Below are 22226 nucleotides of genomic sequence, written 5' to 3' on the forward strand. Positions count from 1 at the left end.
CTTAGACACTACTATATTTTTATAACCAACAAAATTAGTTGTTAGTTTTAAATTTTTATCTTTTAAAACGTCAGCACAAACAACATTGTGACATTGCAGCTTTACTGTTTTCAGTTACAGTTACCAGATCACTTTGAAAATGATTTCTTAAAGCATCAGTCCTTCATATTTCTCCCTGTGAGCCAAGTCTCACAGTAAGTTATTCCCCAATTTCAGTATTTTGATATATTTTGTGCACCATGGCTGCGTTTTCCTTTCAAATTCTTCATATGGAAAACCATTTCTCCTCCCAGCGCTGCTTTGAGCATGTGCTCAGGGAAGAGACATATTTATTCAGGAGATGCCATTTTAACACAGTCATCTTCTCACAGTAAATTTACCTTTTAATGCAGTAATTCTGCTGAAAAATAGTCTGCCCTAACAAAATTACTTATACTTACTCTTGGGCCGACTCCTCCAATGGGTCCAACTGGTCCTGCTTCTCCCTAAAAAGAAATCAGGACTTCAATAATCTTGATGCCAAGTCTAACTTTAAAAAAGAAAATCTGCAGATAACTTTGCATTTATTATATAATCTTAAATTTGCTTCATATGTGTTTGTATGAGTCCAAGTCTAATAGAAACACTATAAGAGAGAATGATTTGATTTCAGACAAATTCATTAGCCAGAAAGCCATGCCCTATGTAGCCACTAGATGCAGCCAGAAAGGCTGTGAAACTGTTGCTGTACCTACCATTATAGCAATATTTTCACAGTTTTGAGCACGAAGAGTCTCAGCAATGACCGGTCAACCTCTTTTTCTGCCCTGCAGTTACTCTCTTCTAGCAACATTTGACACTTCATGACTATAAAAGCAGTAGGAACATTCCTGCTTTTCTCTTCCATGTTGCTATGGCACAATCACTAAATTTGCCAAGCCATTTTGCCAGTGTTTATCCTTGTCTTTTCTCAAGGATGGAGGGAGGCTGGGGGTCAGGCTTGTCAGGTGTTTAAGTGAAGAAATGGGACACTGTGCCTGTGCTGTGCAGTGCACTGTGTTAACTACTCAGGGTTCACTCATTACACACTGATATTAAAGCACGGATTTGTAAGAATGCCGTGGCAGGATATCATGCTGTGATCATTTTATGGTTCATTGATCCTCCTCAATATGGAAATTTTCTCCAGGTTTTGGAGGAATTGGTACACAAACTTTTCAATTACAAGTGATAGGAAACAGAGGAATTAAGAAATCCTATCTGCAGCTTCCTGGCTTCTAACTAAACAGAACATTTTGCCAGTGTTAACTTTTACTAACTCAATATCTGTTACGGAAGCCCATAATTAAGCTACTTAGAAGTCTAGAGGTCTATCCCCACAATCACCAATTAAAGTATTTCTAGTGGTAATTACTTTTAGCCTAAGAGACATGAGATTTTATTTTTATGATGATTAATTAAGAACACTCAATAAATTTATAAGGCGAAAAGCTACCTTCCTCCCCCTTCAGTTAATAGGGGTCTGTTTACTTAAGTGTATCTAGGATACTCTCATTAAATTATCTGTGGTTTCTATCTCCATACCAACCCCCCTACACGTCACACACCCCCATATCCTCATTTTAACTAAAAGAGCCACATCTGACTCTGGAAACACATTATCTGAGATTCCACTGAAATAGCTAAAATAAACCACATAATGGATGCACAGGCCCATAAGGCTGCTAAAACCTCTTTGCAACATCAGCCAAAATTCAAAAGAAACTTGAAAATCTGCATGACACCACCACAAACACCTAACCATTGTTGTCTAACCATCTTACCCCTCACAACTTTTTCTTTTAAACATAAAATCTTGACCGGATAATTTTTCCGTCTTACCTCAACTCCTTTGGGGCCTTGTGGCCCTGGAGGCCCTCGATCACCCAGAAGTCCCTAAACATCCAAACACACACAGTGAGAATTTATATCAGCTAACAATCACGTTGGTCTGCTTTCTCTCCTCTTATAAACCAGGACAGAAATGCAAAACTGAGGAAGCAGACCTCATTTCTTACCATTGTTCTTAGGATTTCCCTTAGGAAGCCAGGAGAAGATGCAGCAGAATTTTAATATCTGCTGGAAAACTGAATATCTTACAAACTTCTACTACGTAGATTTTTCTGAAGCTTTTTTCTTTTGTCTTTTTGAAAAGTACATAAGAAAATATTGGAGCTCAGAGAAGAACAATTTCTCTTTTTTGAAGACGTAAAGCACACCATCATATTAAATTAAAGCAGAACCAATGTTCTCTTTGATTGGTCTTTAGCGTAACATGTAATGACAACATTGCAATGGAAATGAGCTACAAAGTGAATTTAAACTACTAGCTCGTCCAAAATGACTTGTGATTTTCAGCCCTTACTTTTCTTCAGGATTATAATCAGCTTCACAGAGATAAAGCACCTTCTACTCTGCCAACTCTGAGCTTTCATGACTGCTCACACCAACATTTTAAAAACTTTGCTAAAATGACTTCACAGCTAGCAGTGTGTCAAAAATCTCGGTCATCCCAATTACAATGGTAGTAATTGGGAAAAGCACTTGACCTGGCATAGGACAAAAAAAAAAATAAAAATCTGTGTAAACATATTATTAATGTTCTGGGAAAGCTAAGCTTAACAACATCAGATAAAGCAACGAGAACAGAGAAACTGCCCTTTAGGAGAGATACGATTAACTTCCGAAGAAAGAAATGGTGGGAAGGTTCCAAGTGTAAGCCTTATTAATTGCTTACTAATGAAGCTGAAGTCTAGACAGAAGGTGCAGGCACTGGTCCAGTAACAGTTTACTTAGCACACAAAGTAAAATGGAACAGAAAATGGAACAGGCCACCTCAAGGTACTGAGTTTCATCAAAGAGCCCATCAGTCTGGGGAAGGCTGGGGTGGACTGCTCTTTGAGATACCACCATAAAAGTGACAGGGGGGTTTCTAGTAGCACTACATAAGTAATATTCTTGTGTAGTTAGTCACAAACATTTTTCATTGACAGAACCATTGTTTTATTCTAATAGCAACGCACATTAGGAGATATGGTTTCAGTCCAATGTAATTGCACGGTGGAAATGTGAGCAACACTGCTACTGTACACACCCTTCCACTGCACTTAACTGGATCCGGAAAAAAGTCCCAGACTGTGAAATGAATATGAAGACATCTCCCTTTTGAGGTTTCAGGCAACAAACAGAAAATGAAGGTACTCATTAGACATGTACCAAAGTGTCTGGAAAAAACTGTGGGAGTCAGCAAATGGGGGTATCCTGTATTTCATATATATAACTTACCAGTTGACCATCCCTTCCAGAAGTGGTGAAACTAACAGCCACTTCTATTAAATGTGTTATCCAAACAAACATAAATGACTAGAGGAAGTAAGTTCTCAACTACTTCCATGGTACAACACACACTGCTGAAAAAACTACAATTGTAGTCAGCATATTCTGACCATCTTTTCTTCTCCATTTTCTCAGTTGCAGAGCATAAATACTTGCAAGAATAACACAGGAAAGAAACTAAATTATTTCAGAACTTCTTAAAAACATTCTTATTTCCTTTTTTTAAGTGTGCCTTTTTTTTTTTTTTAATAATAAGTGGTGGATCAAGATCAAACACCTTCTAAAATATTGTTTCCAAGCTGAGTAATGTGCTTTAGACCAAATTACATAATGAATCCTTTGAACATTATTTTAGAGAGGTCGGATTTACTGATTACTGCACTAATTTAGGGAAAATTGACAATCCATGACTTCTACTGGTATTTAGAGATGGCTGATCACACTCAGATCTTAAACTTTCCACCAAGAGGCTGAATTTCTCCCATGCCAACTGCTAAAAAATAAAGCTTACCCTGCTTTCTTGGCTTTTAAAATGGGTATTCTGAGGAAGCATAAACAAAAACATAAGGAAAAGAGCAGGACAGTGGGAACAGTTTTCCAAAAATAAAAGCTGGAGGGAATTTTTTAAAACTGCAGTCAACACAAGACAGCTGGGAATCCCGAAAGCCAAACATTTCCAGTGTTATACAGCCTTTCTCCCTTGGTACTAGGAGCAGTGTAAGAATTTTTCCAGTTTGGTAATCTTCCTTCTCAAATGTAAGCCATGAATTATCCCTGATTAGAGCAGGCTGTCTGAGCCTTTCGTCTCTAAGACCAAATGTGCCGGAGAGCATTGAATTTTGTTCAGCTATGCAATTTCTTTATCAAAGGAACACAGAGTCTTGAACTTTGTAGGGTACCTTTTAGAACTTTTTTTCCTGTAATCTGTGAAAAGGCAATAGATCAGTAATGTATGTATTAAACATCAACCCAATTCTAACAAAAACATCTAACATTTTGGATATAATGTGGAATATTATGATCTCACTTAGCAAAGGAACTGGGCAGCAGGGATTACATCTCAGTTACATCATTCATGTATTATCTTGGAGGATTAAATCTGATCCACAGTTCAAGAACTGTTGTATTTCTCTTCTCCTATTTCCCCTAGACCCTAGACACAGTCTTGCATCAAAAGGTTTTTTAGTGCTCTCATAATTCAGAAACACAGGAGCAAGTTCCACTGCAATGGTCAGATAAAACTCATTCATATAAAGCTGCTAACATACAAATATACAAACAAGTTAGCAAAGTAATCAATCAGGACTAAAGAAGTCCACACCTGTCTCTGGAAATGTATTTTAACTTCTCCCCAATTGGCCGCATCAGATAACGAGTTCTCAGCCTTCCTAGTAAATTCATGTCTCAGCTATTTTGGGACAAGGCTTGTGACACAGTTGAAAGATAGGAGATGCATAGAAGATTAGCTATGGCTTTGGCAAATGGATTATTTGAGATGTTCTCAAGAAGGATTAACTTCGGCATGGCGAGATTGTTACAATATTCCAGGTACAAAAAAGACTATATCTTTTAACTATTTACTGCTCCCCGTCCTATGTTTTCTTGAGTAGTCTGCCACGAATTTCACAACTCTGTTGATGGGAAATCTTGTAATTTCCATCTCTGTTTATTCATTGACAACTTGCGTATTTTCTCTTTGGACCAATGATATTGTTGGTCTTGCACAGTTCTTTTGCCTCACCCATTTCTGCCCTCTGGTTTACTTACAAAGCTCAAAAAGGCCCTTCATCTTGGTAAGATAAATAAACTGCATCTCAGAATACAGTCATTCAAGTATCCTTTTCTGTATCTAGTCACACTTGATTGAGCCCTTCTGGAATACAAATGCCCAGAACTGTGTGTACTACTTAGATAAAGTCTTCTCATGCTTTGTTCAGTGGCATTAACAAGACATCTTGCCTCATGCGTTCTAGAATTTCACTTAATTTATAACCGCCTTATTGTGCTTTTATTTCAGAGACATCTGGCCAGTGTCTTTGCTTCTTGCCAGGAGTGAAGCTCTAAGTTTGCAGTAGGATTTACTGTTTTAGGCCTTGCATGCATCAGTCTGAAGTAACAGAAGTGTTATGAATTAGTATAAAGATAATCTAAAGATGTTTCATATACAAATTTCATTTTGTCATACTTGTACCTATTTATCAGTGAAAATACAATGTAAAAATACTCCCAAGGCTGATGAGTGAGGAACTTAATCAGTACTTGCCTTTCAACAAGTAGTCAATCTTCAGATATTATTCAATCATCTTCCTCTGGGTTAATTTCTGACCCACCTGCACTTTTTGTACTAGTCTCTACCTATTCCATTTTAAACACAATTTTCCCATACGTGCTTTTATCCAAAGCTCATTGAAAACACTATACATGTGAATTATTGCCTAAGCTTGGTCTAAAATATTAGTCTACTACAGAAGAGAAGCTAAATTAATCTGGCACAGCCCTTTTTTGGTTGATAAATTTTATCCATTGCTGTTATTATATCTATTATTTTATCCATTATTCGATCTGGTATGTGAATTTTACCCATTTTTTTCATATTGTTAGCTACTATTTCTTTCAAAATTTGTTTTTAAAAAATCTGTATTACTCAGGTGAGATTATAGAGATCTGCATGCATTTGGCATACATTTTCTTTAAATATAGGTGAAATATATGCTACTTTCTAGCTACATAGCATTTTCTCCAAATTTCCTTGCACTTAACTTGCCATTACATGCTTCCATCTAACACAGTAATTACCCTCATAACTGCATACACAGCATTAAATATTAGATTAATTTCCTCCTATAAATACCTGAGGCAAAGTATCTGTATTTTGACAGTAAGATTATCTTCGCATAATGCCAGCGTCCATCTCTAAGAGCTTCTCCTCAGAGATTTTTACTGTTTATTGTTATTATGAATAGGTTTCCATATAGTCTTACCTTAGGACCTTCAGGGCCATTTAATCCAGGTACACCAATATCTCCTGGAAAACCCTAAAGAAATCATACATACAAATGATTTGTAGAGTAGGAATCTTTCCAATGTGCTTGCTTTGATTCTGTTCATTCATTTAACAAACCTGAATCACAGAAACAAGAAATAAATTTGTTCTACCATCCCCAAAATGTCAAAATCCATTAAGTTTCCTTGAAATGACTTGGATAAGTGACAGATTTTAGGCAGCTTTTATTAAACTCAATTTAGCAGATGTCAGTATGGATTTCATTTCTCTTAGCATAAGACTTTTTATCCACTAAGCAATGTTTGAAATTAAACCATTGGATTGGTCTTCATGTACAAAAAAAACCCCCACAAAGCAGCCACAACCAGGTCCTGTACTCCTGAATTCAACTATTTTTTAAAAAAGTTTAGAGAGCAGCTGAAGCCCATTAATCCTTGGCTGCACTTTAAGGACGAGATCACTGCAAGATTAAGAAAAGGGTAGAAAGCCTTTTGCCTCCAAATCAGCAGGTGCTAATCCAGGTCTGGTTGGCAGTAACTGAAGGTCACCAGCATGTAGCATTGTTCAGAATAAGCCTTTGTGAAATAGTGTGTGGTATATGTCCAGATGTTGGTAAAGAAAAAATGGATATGCAAAAGAAATGAATCAACTAAAATTATCACCCCAAACCATCTGGCCAGTAGGCACTGAGCGGGACACCATGAGGATGGTTCTATGTCAGAGGAATCTAGTGCTACAACTATATTGCTTTATAAGGAATGAATGTGTTTAAAGGAAACAAAAATGATGCAGCTAATCCTTATGCAATACACTAGTGAGTTAAATTTCATAAACACCCAGTGAAGAAACATAATCTTTATATTTGTAGAATAAAGTAAAGCATTGGTAATCAGTTTTTTAGTTAACACAGGGCTCACTCAGCCACCTGCCAAGACAGTATTTGATTTTATTTTTATAAACTTTAAAATTTCATTAAATCTTGCCTATCTGAAAATAGAAAGACTGCCACTGAAAAGTTCTTCCTCTAGTAAACTATTTATTACTACATCTCTGCACATCCATTGCCTAACACTAGGAAAAACAAGTTTCCTTCTTCCTTAACAGAAAATCATTGCAGATTAAAAATTATAAATATCAATCTTTGCATGCACACTTTTCTAATAATGGAAATGAAAGCATCATGCACATTCAGAACAATTTAAAGAATATCTCATAAGGAACTTCCAGCATGAAATTCTCTCTGACACCCTTCCATACTAATGCAGGCTAACACATGTCATCATAAAGCTCCAAGAGTCACTTTTTAGGTTCTCTAAGCAGCAAAGAGCTATTAAAAAAAAAAAAAAAAAAAAAAAGACTCACTAAGTGGATAATAGTTAACCATACTCTATTCTTCCAGAACAGCTGAGCCTCAAATACAGGTAATAACCATTTATAATAATTATTCATATTTACTGACATTAATCACAAAAAACTTACCAGAAAGGTAAAGAGAAATCATGGTAAAGCAAGAAGCTTAAAGGAAAATATTTCACCTTCAACTACCACTTTATAGTAAAATTTAAAAAGGATTTAGGGCATCACTGTTCTTATTTGTAGGGCTTTCTTCTGTTTATTTTCTATAACCTGTTCTTAACAGGATGCAGAGAGACTTAGATGGGATGCAAATATTTTTAGGTGTGTTTATATGTTAAATTAAAAAAAAGTATAAAATAAAATATGAAACGGAATTATGATTTATTAAAAAAAATAAGTTTTAGCACTTGAATACTAATGAGTACTAAAGAAAACGACTAAAGAGTAAAAAGGAACTGATCTGGATTTTCAGAACAAGTGGAACAACCCTAAGACACAGCATTTCACAAAACATCACAGTGGTAATTTTGCTATAAAGCAGTAACCACTAGTAGAGCTGTGCAACAGCTCCAACATGCCTCTAGGTGGCACATAGCATATTAGTCACATGTGACCACGGCGCCCAGACCAATACAAGTACTCACTTTTATCAGCCTAGATTTCTATACAGTTCATAAAAGGAGTTTTTTAAAAATCCTGATCACATTTATGTACTGAAATACGCTGAAGAGTTAGGTCAATTCTTTGGAAGCTGCTAACTCATCCTTTCTTAATTTTAAATGTATTTATTCACAGACATTAAATAGTTGGCAAGGGGTGAGTTGTTTTGTGTATCTGTAAATCTTCAAATTTCTAATGTGTGAACAGTGCTAAATGCTAACACAGAGACGATTTCCCTCATGCCAATAAAAATTCCAGAAAAGAATCTGTCAAGAAAAATGTCTATTTAGACAGATTCTTATACTTGTTTAAGAGAATACATCTATTTATTTATTCCCATAAATACTTCTAGAAGGAATTCAGTAAGAACTATGAGATGTAAGTGTTGACAAGCACTATCACAGTTAGAACATTCGGACACTAAACATTAGGAAACCTTTCCATGTCAGGCAAAGTCTTCAGTTGCGAGAGGGCCACTGGCCTGACAGCATCAACATGAGCGATGCATCTAAGAGTTTAAAAAAGTCATCATTTTGTCTTTGCTGTAAAGCTGGATTTAGTCTTTTCTTCTCAAGCACTATCACAGAGAAAATGCAGATGCTATGGCAGTATTAGAATACTATTTCCAAGATGTTCTCACATTAATAATCCATGAGATAACTGTTATAATCCAGGACACAGATAGGCACTTAAGACAATTCCAGAAAATGAATGAACCACAAAGGACTTCTTAAAACACCTCAGCAATGGTGCTTGCCACTCAGATTCCAAGTAGTGAAGTGGTATACGTTTCTACTTATATCTGAATTTGCCAAGAGTTACTCAGCAGCCAATTCCCTGTGAAGCTACTCCAGATTAAAAATTCATTATTCTTCCATAAGCAAAAGGCCAGGAGATCAAGGTAGTTTCCAGCTGCAACGTAATTTTCAGCAGAGACTATTCAGAACAAAACATCACTCAATATTATGACTTCTACTAAGGAAACACAAAGTGTAGATTCTTATCTTCCCATCAGCCAGAAGTCTGGCAGCTGGCAGGTTACAAATTATTTTCAAAAATCTTGCTGCAGTTGTGGCCTTTTGCCAGCAAAGCACTTTAGAGTTCACTCAGTTTAATCACACTAGAGGTGGTGTCAGAAAAACCTGAAGTACCAGCTATCTCAACACAAACGCACTTTAACCTTGCTGTGAAAATGTTGCTTTTTGTACTGAAGATGTTTAAATATAAAATTAACATATTTATTGATGTCAATTATCTACATAATCTTTAATTAACAAAAAATGCAGAGACTGATGATCAGACTGTTACTATGTCAGGGCACGTCTTTTTGTACTGAAGTCAGTGTCTCAGAGATGAGGGATCTGCAAAATCTGTTGCTTTTCTTTTGTTTGTTTTCCTGTGTGGCTGCTAGCATGGAAGCAGAATATCAGAAGTGTTTGGAAATTAAACTCCATTTCCACTAGGAATTCTCTTACATTTGCAGAATCCCACTCACTCCAAGCTGTTTCTACACGACATTTGCCAGCATTGCTATTAGTCACCGACCCTCATGATCTTTAGCTTCTCAGCAGCCCTCAATGGGATAGGGACACGAGTGCTGTTGGAAGAGCACCACAGAGCAAAAACCTCTCCAGGGACTGTGATAGTCCCTTCGGTTGCCAAGTTTGCCTGCTCCAATATTATTTCATTCAATCACATGCTGTGTTTCATTTGAATAAGAATTTAGAATGAATTTTCAGAAGCAATACTGACTGGATGCAGCTACTGAACTTCAACAAGATACACTATTAGAGATTTATTACTAATCATTATCAAATTACAAAAGGAAGATTTCTGCATAAAATTTAAATCTCTCTAAACTGAGAAAATGAGCTGTGATTTTGTATTCTCAAATAAGAAGTTTTTATTATTCTTCTGAAAGGATGTGCTATGCAGAGATGCAATTCAATTTAAAAAAAATCTATTTTGTTCTCCACACAGTTTTAGAAATGTCAGTATTCACACAGTTACAGGACTTTGCTCTTTGCCATTTACACAACTGTGTGGCAGTGTCAATAATGTGCCAAGTAGAATGAGAAAAACAGTAAGAAAGAAAGGATTTGAAATGAGCTTTCTCCTGAGTGTGCCAAAGTTTAGTGCCAGCATTTTTAAAGGCCAGAGACAAAACGTTAATTTTTTCTTACAAACCTTCAATTCTGATTTTGGAAAGGATGGAGGAAGGAATCTAACAGTACAAATTACAATTGCACAATTGCAATTTGTCAAAGAACAGAAAAAAAGGGGCAATCATGGATTATAGCATACAATACAGGAAAGCTTTGCAATTTGCTGTTGCTAAGATGTCAGTAAAATGATGCTGATGTTGCTTTGTGCTTTTGTCTAATTGCACATGGCAGATCTCTTCAGCCATGCTCACTGAAACACCAGTGATTGATTTTCTTGTGAGAGACTCAAAGTCACGAGTCTTCCAAATGTGATGCATCATCCTTTAAAGCCATCCAGGCCATCTACATATTACATGCAACACACATTAGAATCATTGTCCTTACAACAAGCAGTCTACTAGTGTAGTCTACTTTATAGTGTGAGCAAGGCCCTGCGCCAACTCTTCAAAAAATGTCCTTCACAGACCTGCTTGGATGCTTGATGGCCAAGAAAGGGGCTGGTGATTCACCTGACTGACCAGCACAGGAGCACTGGCCATCAATCAACGTACTATGGACCAAGTCTTGAAGCATTCTGTAAACCTACAATGTGAAAAATTAAGAGCTTTGGTAAAAAACTTCAGTGCAGACCCACTCCAAGGATCAGACAGGATAAATCCAGAGGGAGCTTGGTACAGTTTGGTTGGAGATACACTTGCTGTTGAACTCTGTTTAACAGTCTCCCCGTCTGCTCCGAAGACTTCCAGTAGTGAACCCACAAGGTGCACCACAGAAGATGTGGTCTATTGGGCAATCACGGCCACCTGATCAATTATTTTCACAAGACTCAAAAATCAAGCCAGTTATTCAACACCAACAGCTACTTTTGTGGAACTTTCCAATACATATAACAATGCTAAGCAGAGAGATGCATATTTTAAAGTTTTGTTCTGGCTTATGATGAAAACAATCATCAAATGTAGGCATTTCATAAGAGAGAGAAATAATAGATTATGTACTTATTTCAAAATATTCAGGCTCAGGTTTATGTTACAAGCCCTCCAATAACAGTTAAATGACTAAGGTCTGAGGAACAGATCTTCTTTCAGGCACGCTTCTAATGATATAAGTGACAGTGGGGTTAAGCAAAGCTTGAGTACGGAGGAAAGCCATCAGGAACAACTCTGTGCATTTTGAAAATCAAGTATTCCTAACTTTAAACCTTAGAAAAGAGATGAGTGAGTCTAGAAGAGAGTCAGTGAAATAATCCTTGTGCAAGAGGAAATCTGTTCTCTTGCAGGAGGATTATTTCACTGTACATTGCTTCTATGCTGCTAACAGCTGTGTGCCCATACGGACCAGACCACACCTTGACTAAGGCCAGACTGAAAAATTTAGGCAGAAATTTCAAATTTATTTGCAAGACTACCATTTCGTCTAAGATAACACCAAAACCCAAGAGCCAAAACAGTGCAGGTGTTTAAAAATCAAATAAAAAACATTTAGATATTAGCTTGCTTTACTCTAGGCAGATTCAGAATTTTAGGAGTTAAACAATGCCCTGGGTAAAGCAACACAAATCAAGTTTTGTTTATCTGCATGTCCCTTCTTTTCTAGTGAAGTCTCACCACAGCTCTCCCTGGAAAAGGAAAATCTCCAAGATGACACGTTCTATGCAAAGAACCTATGAAGGTCTGTGGAAACAGACTAAGAGCTAACAGGCACAAACTGAACTATCATAATCACTCTGAAGAAAACACAAAACACAGGAGGGTCACATGCGCAAGTATTCAACATTATTAAAAAGTCAAGGTAAATCGAATATTCCTGCAAAATTAATAGATATTTCTTGAAAAAAAGATCAGAAAGACATACTTATGTCAAATAAACTTATGAAAGGACCAGTTAGAGATTCTGTGCAAAGGCAAGCAGAAAGTATAAGCAATTCTACAACAACAGTTCTCTAGATGTATGCCAGAACATGCAATTAATTCAGCTATAAAATTGTCTTTATTTCTATATTTCCTTCAAGTCATTTGCATGCAAGTTATTTAATACACTATTGAAACAGAAGGCTGTTATCACTGCACTCACGTGGCATTGTTTGCACAACCTCAAAACATCATATAAGATAAAACATGCATTAAAAATAAGCTTTTTTTAAAAAAATGAACAACTCAAAGCAGCCAGTGATTCACTTATGAAATATGTGCTTTTTTAACTGTTTACTATGATTTGAGTGTATCCTTTTCCTTTGTAATGCTATTGCCTTGAGCATGAAACATACCAGCTGAATCCCATATGAGTACCTTCCTGAAAGAATAAACTAACAACTTCAGATCAAAATACTGCACAGATGAAAAAAGTTCTACTGAAGATAATGACTAATGCTCCCTCTGCTCCAGATGAAACCTATTTATAATACTCAGAGCACATATGAAGCCACATCTGAAGGAAACTAACACCCTCATTCTTGGCAGATAATTAAATGTGATTCGTAGAGTGAAATTTAGCTATAAAATATTCTGAATACATGTGGAAGCCTGTTAAAACCTTGTCTAATTTCATTCACGTTAACAATAAGCATTACATACTTTATCGTTCACAGTAAACACAGGCATTGTGGGTTAAAGCAGTCAGACCAGAACTTTCCAGTTGTCATACCAGCAAAATAAAGCTCTCTAGAAAGTCAAAATTTTGGGTCTTAATTTTTAGATGCATGACAAAGCAGGAAAACGTGTAAACTGATGAAGAATATGCTCCATAAAGCTCACTAAAGATATCCAGTGCTTTGTGAGCAGCACAAATTCAGGCACACGACAGACCTTGGCTCTGCGGCAACATACCCAGAAGAGAATTTGGCTTGACGCTGCAGGACTACTGCACTGAAAAAAACACACTTGGCAGCCGACCCTCGTACAGCTGCCCAGGGAGCGAGCACAAGACCTTTGTCCCTCTCTTTACTCACTCCTGCCCGTCAGCACCGCAGTTCTCAAATGGACCCTGACTAGGAGTGGGTGGCTTATTTCAACTCTGAGCTGATGTACCTAGGCTGCACAGCTGCAGAGGAAAGACTGAGGAAGCAATTCAGTGATGACCTGCATATAAAAAGCCAAAAACCCGGGAGGATGAATAAAGCCTGCCAGGCCCGCTCCCACTGCTGTGTACAGAGATAACTACGGACTTCAGCTGCTGTAGTGCCTGATTTACAGCAGTTTACACAGGAACAAAATTAGGGATGTGACTGCTTATTCTTTATACTGGAAATGAAATAAATACTCAAATGTGTAATTGGAGAGACCAAAGGATCCCCAGTTTCTTATTTCACACGTACCCAAAACAAACTTGAACATGGGGACAGGGTACATTTATAAATCCCACTGTCTCAGTGTTGGACAAAAGGGGAGAGACATAGTTTGAAGTAGGATCTGACAGGTTCTGCCACTGGGCACTGCCACAGGTTCTGCACTGCCCAGTGGCAGAACCTGTCAGATCCTACTTCAAAGCCTTGTTCCTCCTGCTCACAGCAATGCCCAACAAATCTCAACATAGTCTTTTTTTTTTTTTTTTATTCCAGTAAAATCTTTCCTAAAGGGCATGTGGCATGGGTTGTCACGTCCATACCAAATTCAAAGCACTCCTCTGGTAAGAAACTAATTCATCATATTCTGCTCTTTCCAGAAACATCAAGGGGAACATATAGTATAGGATGTAATGTCTGTTTTCTACATGGGGTCACAGGAAGTCTGACCAGTCAGATAATGAAATAGGAACATGGAAAGCAGCCCTGTCTGACCTGCTAGCCGTCTGGTTTTGAAAGAAAGACATTATTAGATATACGACCGTAGGCTTTTCTTGTAGGAAAATCTGCACTAATTGCTTATACTTAATATATCCCGTTGTGTCTAAATAGCTTCTGGCAACAACAATTAGCTTATTTTTATAAGACAAAGTAACAGGCAGAGTAAGATACAATCTTCAGCTTTAGCGGTTATTTAAAATTCCTTTTATTATAGAACTTCTAGAATTTCCAATTTGGCCAAGATCCTGGTATACTGCTGTCCTGCCTGCCTTCTATTTCTGCTATTTTGCCATATGGTTACCATGTTTTTATGAAGTAAAAGAAGGCAAAGCTTCTTTTACTTTATTTGGATCTGCCTTGCATGATTAAAGTTAAGGGAAACATTGCTTTGTAGTTTTAAACCTGACGTTTTGCAGACAATTATTCAAAGAAAAATACCTGAACACTCAAGCTTTAATTATCTAACATAAAGCACTTTATTTGCCTTCTAATGGCTGAAGTACTTCTGCACCCCTGAGCAAAAGCAAATGCTGAGCTTTTCAGAAAGCAAGTTTTCCCATCCGTATCTGCCCTGAGGGTACTAGCCCTGACTGATTAATTTCTCCCCAGGCCCAAAGGAACAGTGTGCCTGGGCTGGAATAAGGGACTATGAAGGACTACCAGGATAGGCGATCAGGGTCACCAGACACTGGCTTCAAGACAGACAATTTGATGTTAACCTGCCACAGGCCTCCCTTCTGGAAGATATACAAAGAGAAGAGATGATGCAAGGATCTCAGCCGAAGAGGCTCACAAAATCTAAAATCCTGAGCCACAGAGGGAGGCAGCTGGAGATGGCTTGCACAGGCTTTGTGCCTTTTTCATTCTAACTGAAGTGCGTGAAAATTTTCTCCCCATCGATTAAGACATACTGGCTTACTCTGAAAAGACCATCTTGTGTTGCTACAACACATTTCCCAGTGAGTTTTCTCTTAATGAGGGCTCATCTCCAGTAAGAAAGTGTGTTCTTTAGGATTTAGAGGAGCTATTACAATTAAGTAATAAAACCCAATAATTTGTTCTTTGAGGATCAGAGGCCTTGGGCTCCCTCTTAAAAAAGGCAGGAATAGAGAGCACCTTGGTTTCAAGAGATATGCTCACAGAGTTATTGTATCTTCTAAGGCCAGAACAACCATCATTGCTAAAATATATCTTCCAGACATATTTAAAAAATAAAAAAATTCATCTGTTGGAGCAGGCTAATTAAAAAGAAAAATCTGACTTTTTTGTTTTCATCTCTCCAGCAAATATATGTGTGTCTGTGTATGCCTATATCTTTCCTGAACAGTCCACAGCATTTTTGTCCTATAGCCCATGGGATAAATGCCAAAAAGGACCGAAATGGAACAATTCAAAGACTGATTTAGTTTCTGTGTAGACTTCCATAGTACTATACATTTCTTAGGCAACTGCACTGCTAAATTCAAGTGCTTGGCAATGCTTCCTATGTAACTGGTGTTTATTCTTTGCATTCCTTGCAAATAATGTTATTTTGTAAGAGACAAATATGCAACCAGGCTTGGGAAATCCCATTTGTAAACATGCTGTAGAATTCATGAATGGAAATGTGCCTGGGAAATCACATGAGCCTCATTCAAGGTCTAATTCATTACACCTAGATTCAAAAGAGAGCAAATCCTAATCACATACGCAAATGAGGAACTACTTTGTATTCAAAGATCCTGTATATTAATATTTTGCATTAAAAGTGCTAGTATCTTTTGTACTTTATGGAAGAGAATTAATTCATCGGCTATGACTGAATAAAAAGCATTTTCTAATTCAACTAGGACAACAACCTTTTGTGAAGCAAACCCATTTACCTCTGATTTTTATCATTTAGAACTAAATGACATTCAATTTACCTCTATTAAGCAATTTCTTACCTCTGGTCCTGGAGGACCCAATGGTCCATGGGATCCAGGATCTCCAATTTTCCCCTTTAAAAAATCCAAACAGTTAGATTTTTGATGATAATTTATTTTTTTAACAACAGATCATAATGAAGATTTTAAAAACATTTATCAAAAAGAAAGCGAACAAAAGTGTTGAGATGACTTTTCCACTGAATGGGAAATTTTATAACTGCCTTTCTTTGGATTCAATTAAGACTAGTTCTTCTTCATATCTCTTTGAAGTCACAACCAAAAATGCAAATTAGCTTCAGACAAATAAAATTGGGAGTTTTGGTATAGTCCACATAGTCATGTAAAAAAACCTCTTGAAATATGTAACTGTTTTCACAATAAAAGCTACATATTATTTAAAAGTCCAGGAAGCAACCATTATGGGTATTGGTTGACATACTTACCTATATAGTTTACGTATCCAATCATGGCCAGAGAAATGGCAGTTTTGTGATTAACAACAGTAAAATTAGGTCCTATCCACATGTTATAGTGACTCCATTGTATGCAGATGGCACACCTAAAGATTGACCAAATATTCCTTTAAACTATGTATGTCATTCCATGTTTTTAAAAGTTTGCTGCTGCTACTGCCATAATTAGGTGTTCCTTGAGCAAAAGGAGCTGGGCACCGCTGAAAAGAGCTTGGTCCCATCCTCCTGATACCCACCCCTTAAGCATTTATAAATGTTGATAAGATCCCCCCTCAACCATCTTTTTTCCAGACTGAAGAGACCCAAATCCCTCAGCCTTTCCTCATAAGAGAGGTGTTCCAGTCCCCTAATCATCTTGGTAGCCCTTTGCTGCACCCTCTCCAGCAGTTCCCTGTCCTTCTTGAACCGGGGAGCCCAGAACTGGACACAGTACTCCAGGTGCGGCCTCACCAAGGCAGAGGAGAGGGGGAGGATGACCTCCCTCGACCTGCTGGCCACACTCTTCTTGATGCACCCCAGGATGCCATTGGCCTTCTTGGCCACGAGGGCACATTGCTGGCTCATGGTCATCCTCTTGTCCACCAGGAGTCCCAGGTCTCTTTCAGCTGAGCTGCTCTCCAGCAGGTCAGTCCCCAACCTGTACTGGTGCATGGGGTTATTCCTCCCCAGGTGCAGCACCCTACATTTGCCCTTGTTGAATTTCATAAGGTTCCTCTCTGCCCAAATCTCCAACCTGTCCAGGTCTCTCTGTATGGCAGCACAGCCTTCTGGTGTGTCAGCCACCCCCCAGCCCCCAGCTTTCTGTCATTGGCAAACTTGCTGAGGGTGCACTCTATCCCCTCATCCAGGTCATTGATGAATATATTGAAGAGGACTGGACCCAGTACTGACCCCTGGGGAACACCACTCATCACTGACCTCCAACTAGACTCTGTGCCCCTAATCACTACCCTCTGGGCTCTGTCTTTCAACCAGTTATCTGTCCACCTTACTGTCCATTCATCTAACCCACTCTTCCTAAGCTTCCCTATGAGGGTGCTGTGGGAGACCGTGTCAAACGCCTTGCTTAAGTCAAGGTAGACCTCATCTACCGCTCTCCCCTCATCTATCCATCCAGTCATGCCATCATAGAAAGCCATCAGATTAGTTAGACATGATTTCCCCTTGATGAATCCATGTTGAGTACTTCTGATAGCTTTCTTTTCCTCCACATGCCTTGAGATGATGCCCAGAACGAGCTGTTCCATCATCTTTCCAGGGATGGAGGTGAGGCTGACCGGCCTGTAGTTCCCCAGCTCCTCCTTCTTGCCTTTTTTGAAGGCTGGAGTGACATTGGCTTTCCTCCAGTCCTCAGGCACCTCGCCTGTTCTCCAGGACCTTTCAAAGATGATGGAGAGCGGCCCAGCAATGATATCCGCCAGCTCCCTCAGCACTCTCGGGTGCATCCCATTGGGGCACATGGACCTATGAATATCTAATTGATCCCTCACTTGATACTCCTCAACCGAGGGGAAGTCTTCTTTCCCCGTTACTTTCCCCAATGCCTGGGACTCCTGAGGGCTGGGCCGAGCAATAAAGACCGAAGCAAAGAAGGCATTCAGTAACTCCGCCTTCTCCGCATCCTCCATCACCATGGCTCCTGTCTCATTTAACAGTGGACCCAGAACTTCTCTGGTCTTCCTTTTGCTTCCAATATACTTGTAGAAGCCCTTCCTGTTGAGCTTGACATCCCTAGCCAGGTTTAATTCCAAGGCAGCCTTGGCTTTCCTTGTTTCATCCCTGCACGCTCTGGTGGCATTCTTGTAATCCTCCCAAGGGGTCAGTCCATTCTTCCACTTACTGTAAACTTCCTTCTGCCACCTGAGCTTTTTCAGAAGCTCTGTGCTCAACCATGCAGGTCTCCTGCGTCCCTTGGCCGATTTCTTGCTCTTTAACAGCATTAAGTATTGGCTCTTTAACAGCATTAAGTATTGGCAGCTTTTAATTATCCACCAAAGAGAGGCAGATAGTAGTACTAGGAACAGGTGAGGAAAGAGCTAGGTAACCCTGTGCAATACCTTTTCTTCAACATTTACAAACCCAACAGAAGTGTCACCACTGCACAGATGCCTTTAAACTTGCTAAAAACATCAGCAAATACTGGAATTCATGACTACTCCCATCCCTGTAAGAAACAACTGGCCATTATTAATGAGATTTCCCACACTCTCTCCAAATCCACCTAGCCAAAATTGTCATCTTGGCAGGTCCCAAAGCTCTCAGTGGATTTGTTTCAAACAGTACCAACATGTCTATTCCCCCACAAAGTGACTGTCACAGAACACCTAATATCCTAAACACTCCTGTATTAAAAGCCAACACGTACACTGATCTCTGTAATAAAATCTCACACGTTAGGATCTGACTCACTCACTAACCAGTCACTAGAAATAAAAGCAGCTTAGACCTTTTCTTTTTTTGTGCATTTTGAATTAGGCAGCTTCTAGAAGATTACATGCAGTGTGAACATAAGATAAAAAGAAGTATCAAATATAACAACATCTAGTGATATACTGAGAGCAAAAATTGATGTGTAAACTTACTGGGGGGCCTGGCTTCCCTCTGATCCCTGGGGGTCCTGGTAAACCAAGAGCACCCTGAAAAACAAAAGCTATTAAATACACATGAAAATGTAGTGTTGTGTTATGTTGGAAGCAATAGATTGCTACACTTTGCCACCTGAAACAGGCTTTGAAATAATTCTGTGGGATAAGAAATGTCTTCTAAAATTCAACTTTCATCAAAAGAGTTCTCACAGGATGTGCTATTTCAGTGACTTCTGATGTACTAGCCAAATAGGAAAGAAGATACTTATTTATCTCAGTTTCAAGATATGAAGGAGTATACCAGACCATGTGCTGCTGCTAACCATAGTTGGCCCAGGTGAGCTGCAGATGAACCTCAAGGTTCAAGGGAAAAATATCTTTTACAACAGTTTCTTAGCGGGTTTCATATCATACCATAATTCTATTCTTGTTTGATGCATCTCTGAACACATGGCAGCCAGAATTCTGCCCATGCCTTTTACTTGTCTTTGTTCACTACTTTCCATAACTAAGTTTTAATTAGCACAGCATTTCTTAAAAATATGTTAATTCAGTGGTATCTAGTAACTTTCACTACTGCATTCTACTTTTATGCAACTGACTTATTGCATTTTAAGAGACTCAGAAGCCTGATGAAGTTGCTGAAATTGAACAATTTTGTAAAACTATGCAATTATAAATTACCTTGTCTCCTGGGTACCCTTGGTCTCCTGGCTCTCCTGCAAGGCCATGTTCACCCTAAACAACATATTATTTTATACAGACATATGTATGTGGCTTAAAATGGGGTATTCATGAGAATTAGAGAAGAAGAAAGATTAATTTAATATTTCCTATTTAAAATTTACACAGATCTTTGAAAGACAACGCAAGATGCTGCACTGAAGCACCCCCTCCAGCAAACCCTATAGACACAGCACTGGATGTTGTTATGTAATTTTAAAAATAAAAGTCAGAAGATAAATCAAAAGGAAAGAGGGAAGGTTTTGCCAAGTACATTATTTTGCTCAAGATTTAATGAAAGGAATCTGAAAGAACTATATAACCCTAAGATAATGGAAATATTTAAATCACCTTATCACCTTTCATTCCAGGCTGTCCCATACTCCCTGGGAGACCCTGTTGAAATGAAGAAACCAAAAATTCAATGTTTGTGTATAATTTGGAAAGCAGCATAGGCACCAGGCTGTGAGACTGTTTAGCATCATACCATGGGCCCTGGAATTCCTGATGGTCCACTTGGTCCTGCTGGCCCAATGCCTCCCTACGAGACAGCAAGAAAGGTAACTGCATTAAACATTTGATGAAATGGAGTAACTTAAAGACTGGTAACAGAACGTGGCATTTTCTGCACCACAGAGAGAAACTAAAATCTTTTTCAAGGGAAAAAGATTCCCCTAATTTCTCAGGGAAAAAAGAATCCATATTATAAGCCCTCCACCTTTACAGTTCCCAACCACATCAGCAGAAACACAAGAAACGGAACTTCTCTCTTTTCCTGTAGATTATGTATTGAAGAGAAGATAGTGCATTAGGCAATGCAGAATAAGGAAGCTTTCTTTTGTATGGCAGCTGCACATTTGGTGGCTGTTCCCTCTGTCCTTAGGGTTACATGACATCACTACTATGTAAGCATCAAATTTGGCTTAAAGGTATTATTCTAGCATAAGCAGTGCCATAAAAAGTGACTTTTACTAGGTTTTCTCATCTCTCAGTGACTTCTGCAAGTTAAAAAAGAGAGATGGGATTCTTCCAAAATATCAAGTGTGCAAACTTAAGTTAAGTTCTTACAGGCATGCTAACTTTTTCTGTTCTCATGTACCTTCCAAGCCCTTACTTCATCTTTCCTTATTGGGATTTATATGGACAGTTTTATGACTTGAAAAAGAAAGTGAACCAGAAATGAATAAAATTAAGAATCATTAAAGATCAACACAGCAAGAGCTATACTATTAATGAAAGATGAGCTAAACCTAAGAAATTATTTAGCAATAGCTAAAACTACATTACAGAGGGAAAAGTCTATCTATTTTCTGCCTGTTCTACCTCTGGAAAAATGAAAAAGGCAGTGTTACACCTCTGGGGCTATGCAAGAATTTAGCTACAAATATGAATAGAGAAAACTTTTGCCATTTGCTGAGACTGACATGGAAAAGATGAGATGGACACCTACTGATTTCCAGTTCAGCACACATTCATTATTTTCTGGAGACTCTTTCAGTAATGTTAGCAAAAACATTCTTCTGCAGCCATCATCAGGCTCACGGCTCACTGAAGTAAAAGGAAGACTGATGATTTAGTGTCTCAACGATGCTTGGTAAAGCTTCCAGGAAAATTGCTACTCTATATTGCTTTAGCTTTCCATAACTGCTTAAATGGTATATTCTGTCATGTTAGCTGATGCCAAGATAATTTGTTTACATTGCTTCTCTTACTTGTGCTATATATTCTAGTTCAGCAAGGCATTTCTGTATTAATGCTGTATGCTGAAATGCATACTTAGGGTAACAACAGCATTGATTGGAAAAATCACAGAGGGATACTGAGCTGGGAAATTCAGCTTACAAAAGCAATAGGAAGAAGCTCCAAAACAGCTTTACAAAATTCTGGTTGATAAAACCCCTGTCACAGTCTTCGAAGATATTGGGTGACTTAATTAACAGCAAAGAACTAGAACTATACAAAAACAAAACTGAAAAATGATCTCACTGATAAGAATAGGATTGAATTAGTAAGTCTGACAATTTTTTAAATCATCCTCCATCTACAACAGCCTTGCTAAATGTTAGCACATGCTTATTGGTTTGGTTAAAACTTGCTGATAGATAGAAAACAAAAATTACTTCAGCTATGTAAGGAATGCCTTTTCCACTATATCTATGGGACAAGTGAAACTAAAACCAAATTGCTTTTACCAGTCAAAAAGATAAGATACCAGAAA

At 38.2% G+C, this 22226-nt stretch overlaps 1 protein-coding gene across 1 annotated transcript in view; it reads right to left on the reverse strand.

Annotated features, from left to right (window-relative positions):
• Positions 1–22226, reverse strand: part of COL24A1 (collagen type XXIV alpha 1 chain) — a 149560-nt gene that overhangs the window by 72052 nt on the left and 55282 nt on the right. Inside the window, exons 15-22 of the mRNA XM_063344940.1 lie at positions 20496–20549; positions 20360–20404; positions 19970–20023; positions 19283–19336; positions 16246–16299; positions 6336–6389; positions 1861–1914; positions 441–485 (exon numbers count right to left, since the gene is read on the reverse strand). Of these exons, the coding sequence (XP_063201010.1) occupies positions 441–485; positions 1861–1914; positions 6336–6389; positions 16246–16299; positions 19283–19336; positions 19970–20023; positions 20360–20404; positions 20496–20549 (414 nt within the window). The remainder of the gene's footprint in view (positions 1–440; positions 486–1860; positions 1915–6335; positions 6390–16245; positions 16300–19282; positions 19337–19969; positions 20024–20359; positions 20405–20495; positions 20550–22226) is intronic.

The sequence above is a fragment of the Chroicocephalus ridibundus genome, chromosome 8, assembly GCF_963924245.1.
Source record: "Chroicocephalus ridibundus chromosome 8, bChrRid1.1, whole genome shotgun sequence".
NCBI classification, from domain to species: domain Eukaryota; kingdom Metazoa; phylum Chordata; class Aves; order Charadriiformes; family Laridae; genus Chroicocephalus; species Chroicocephalus ridibundus.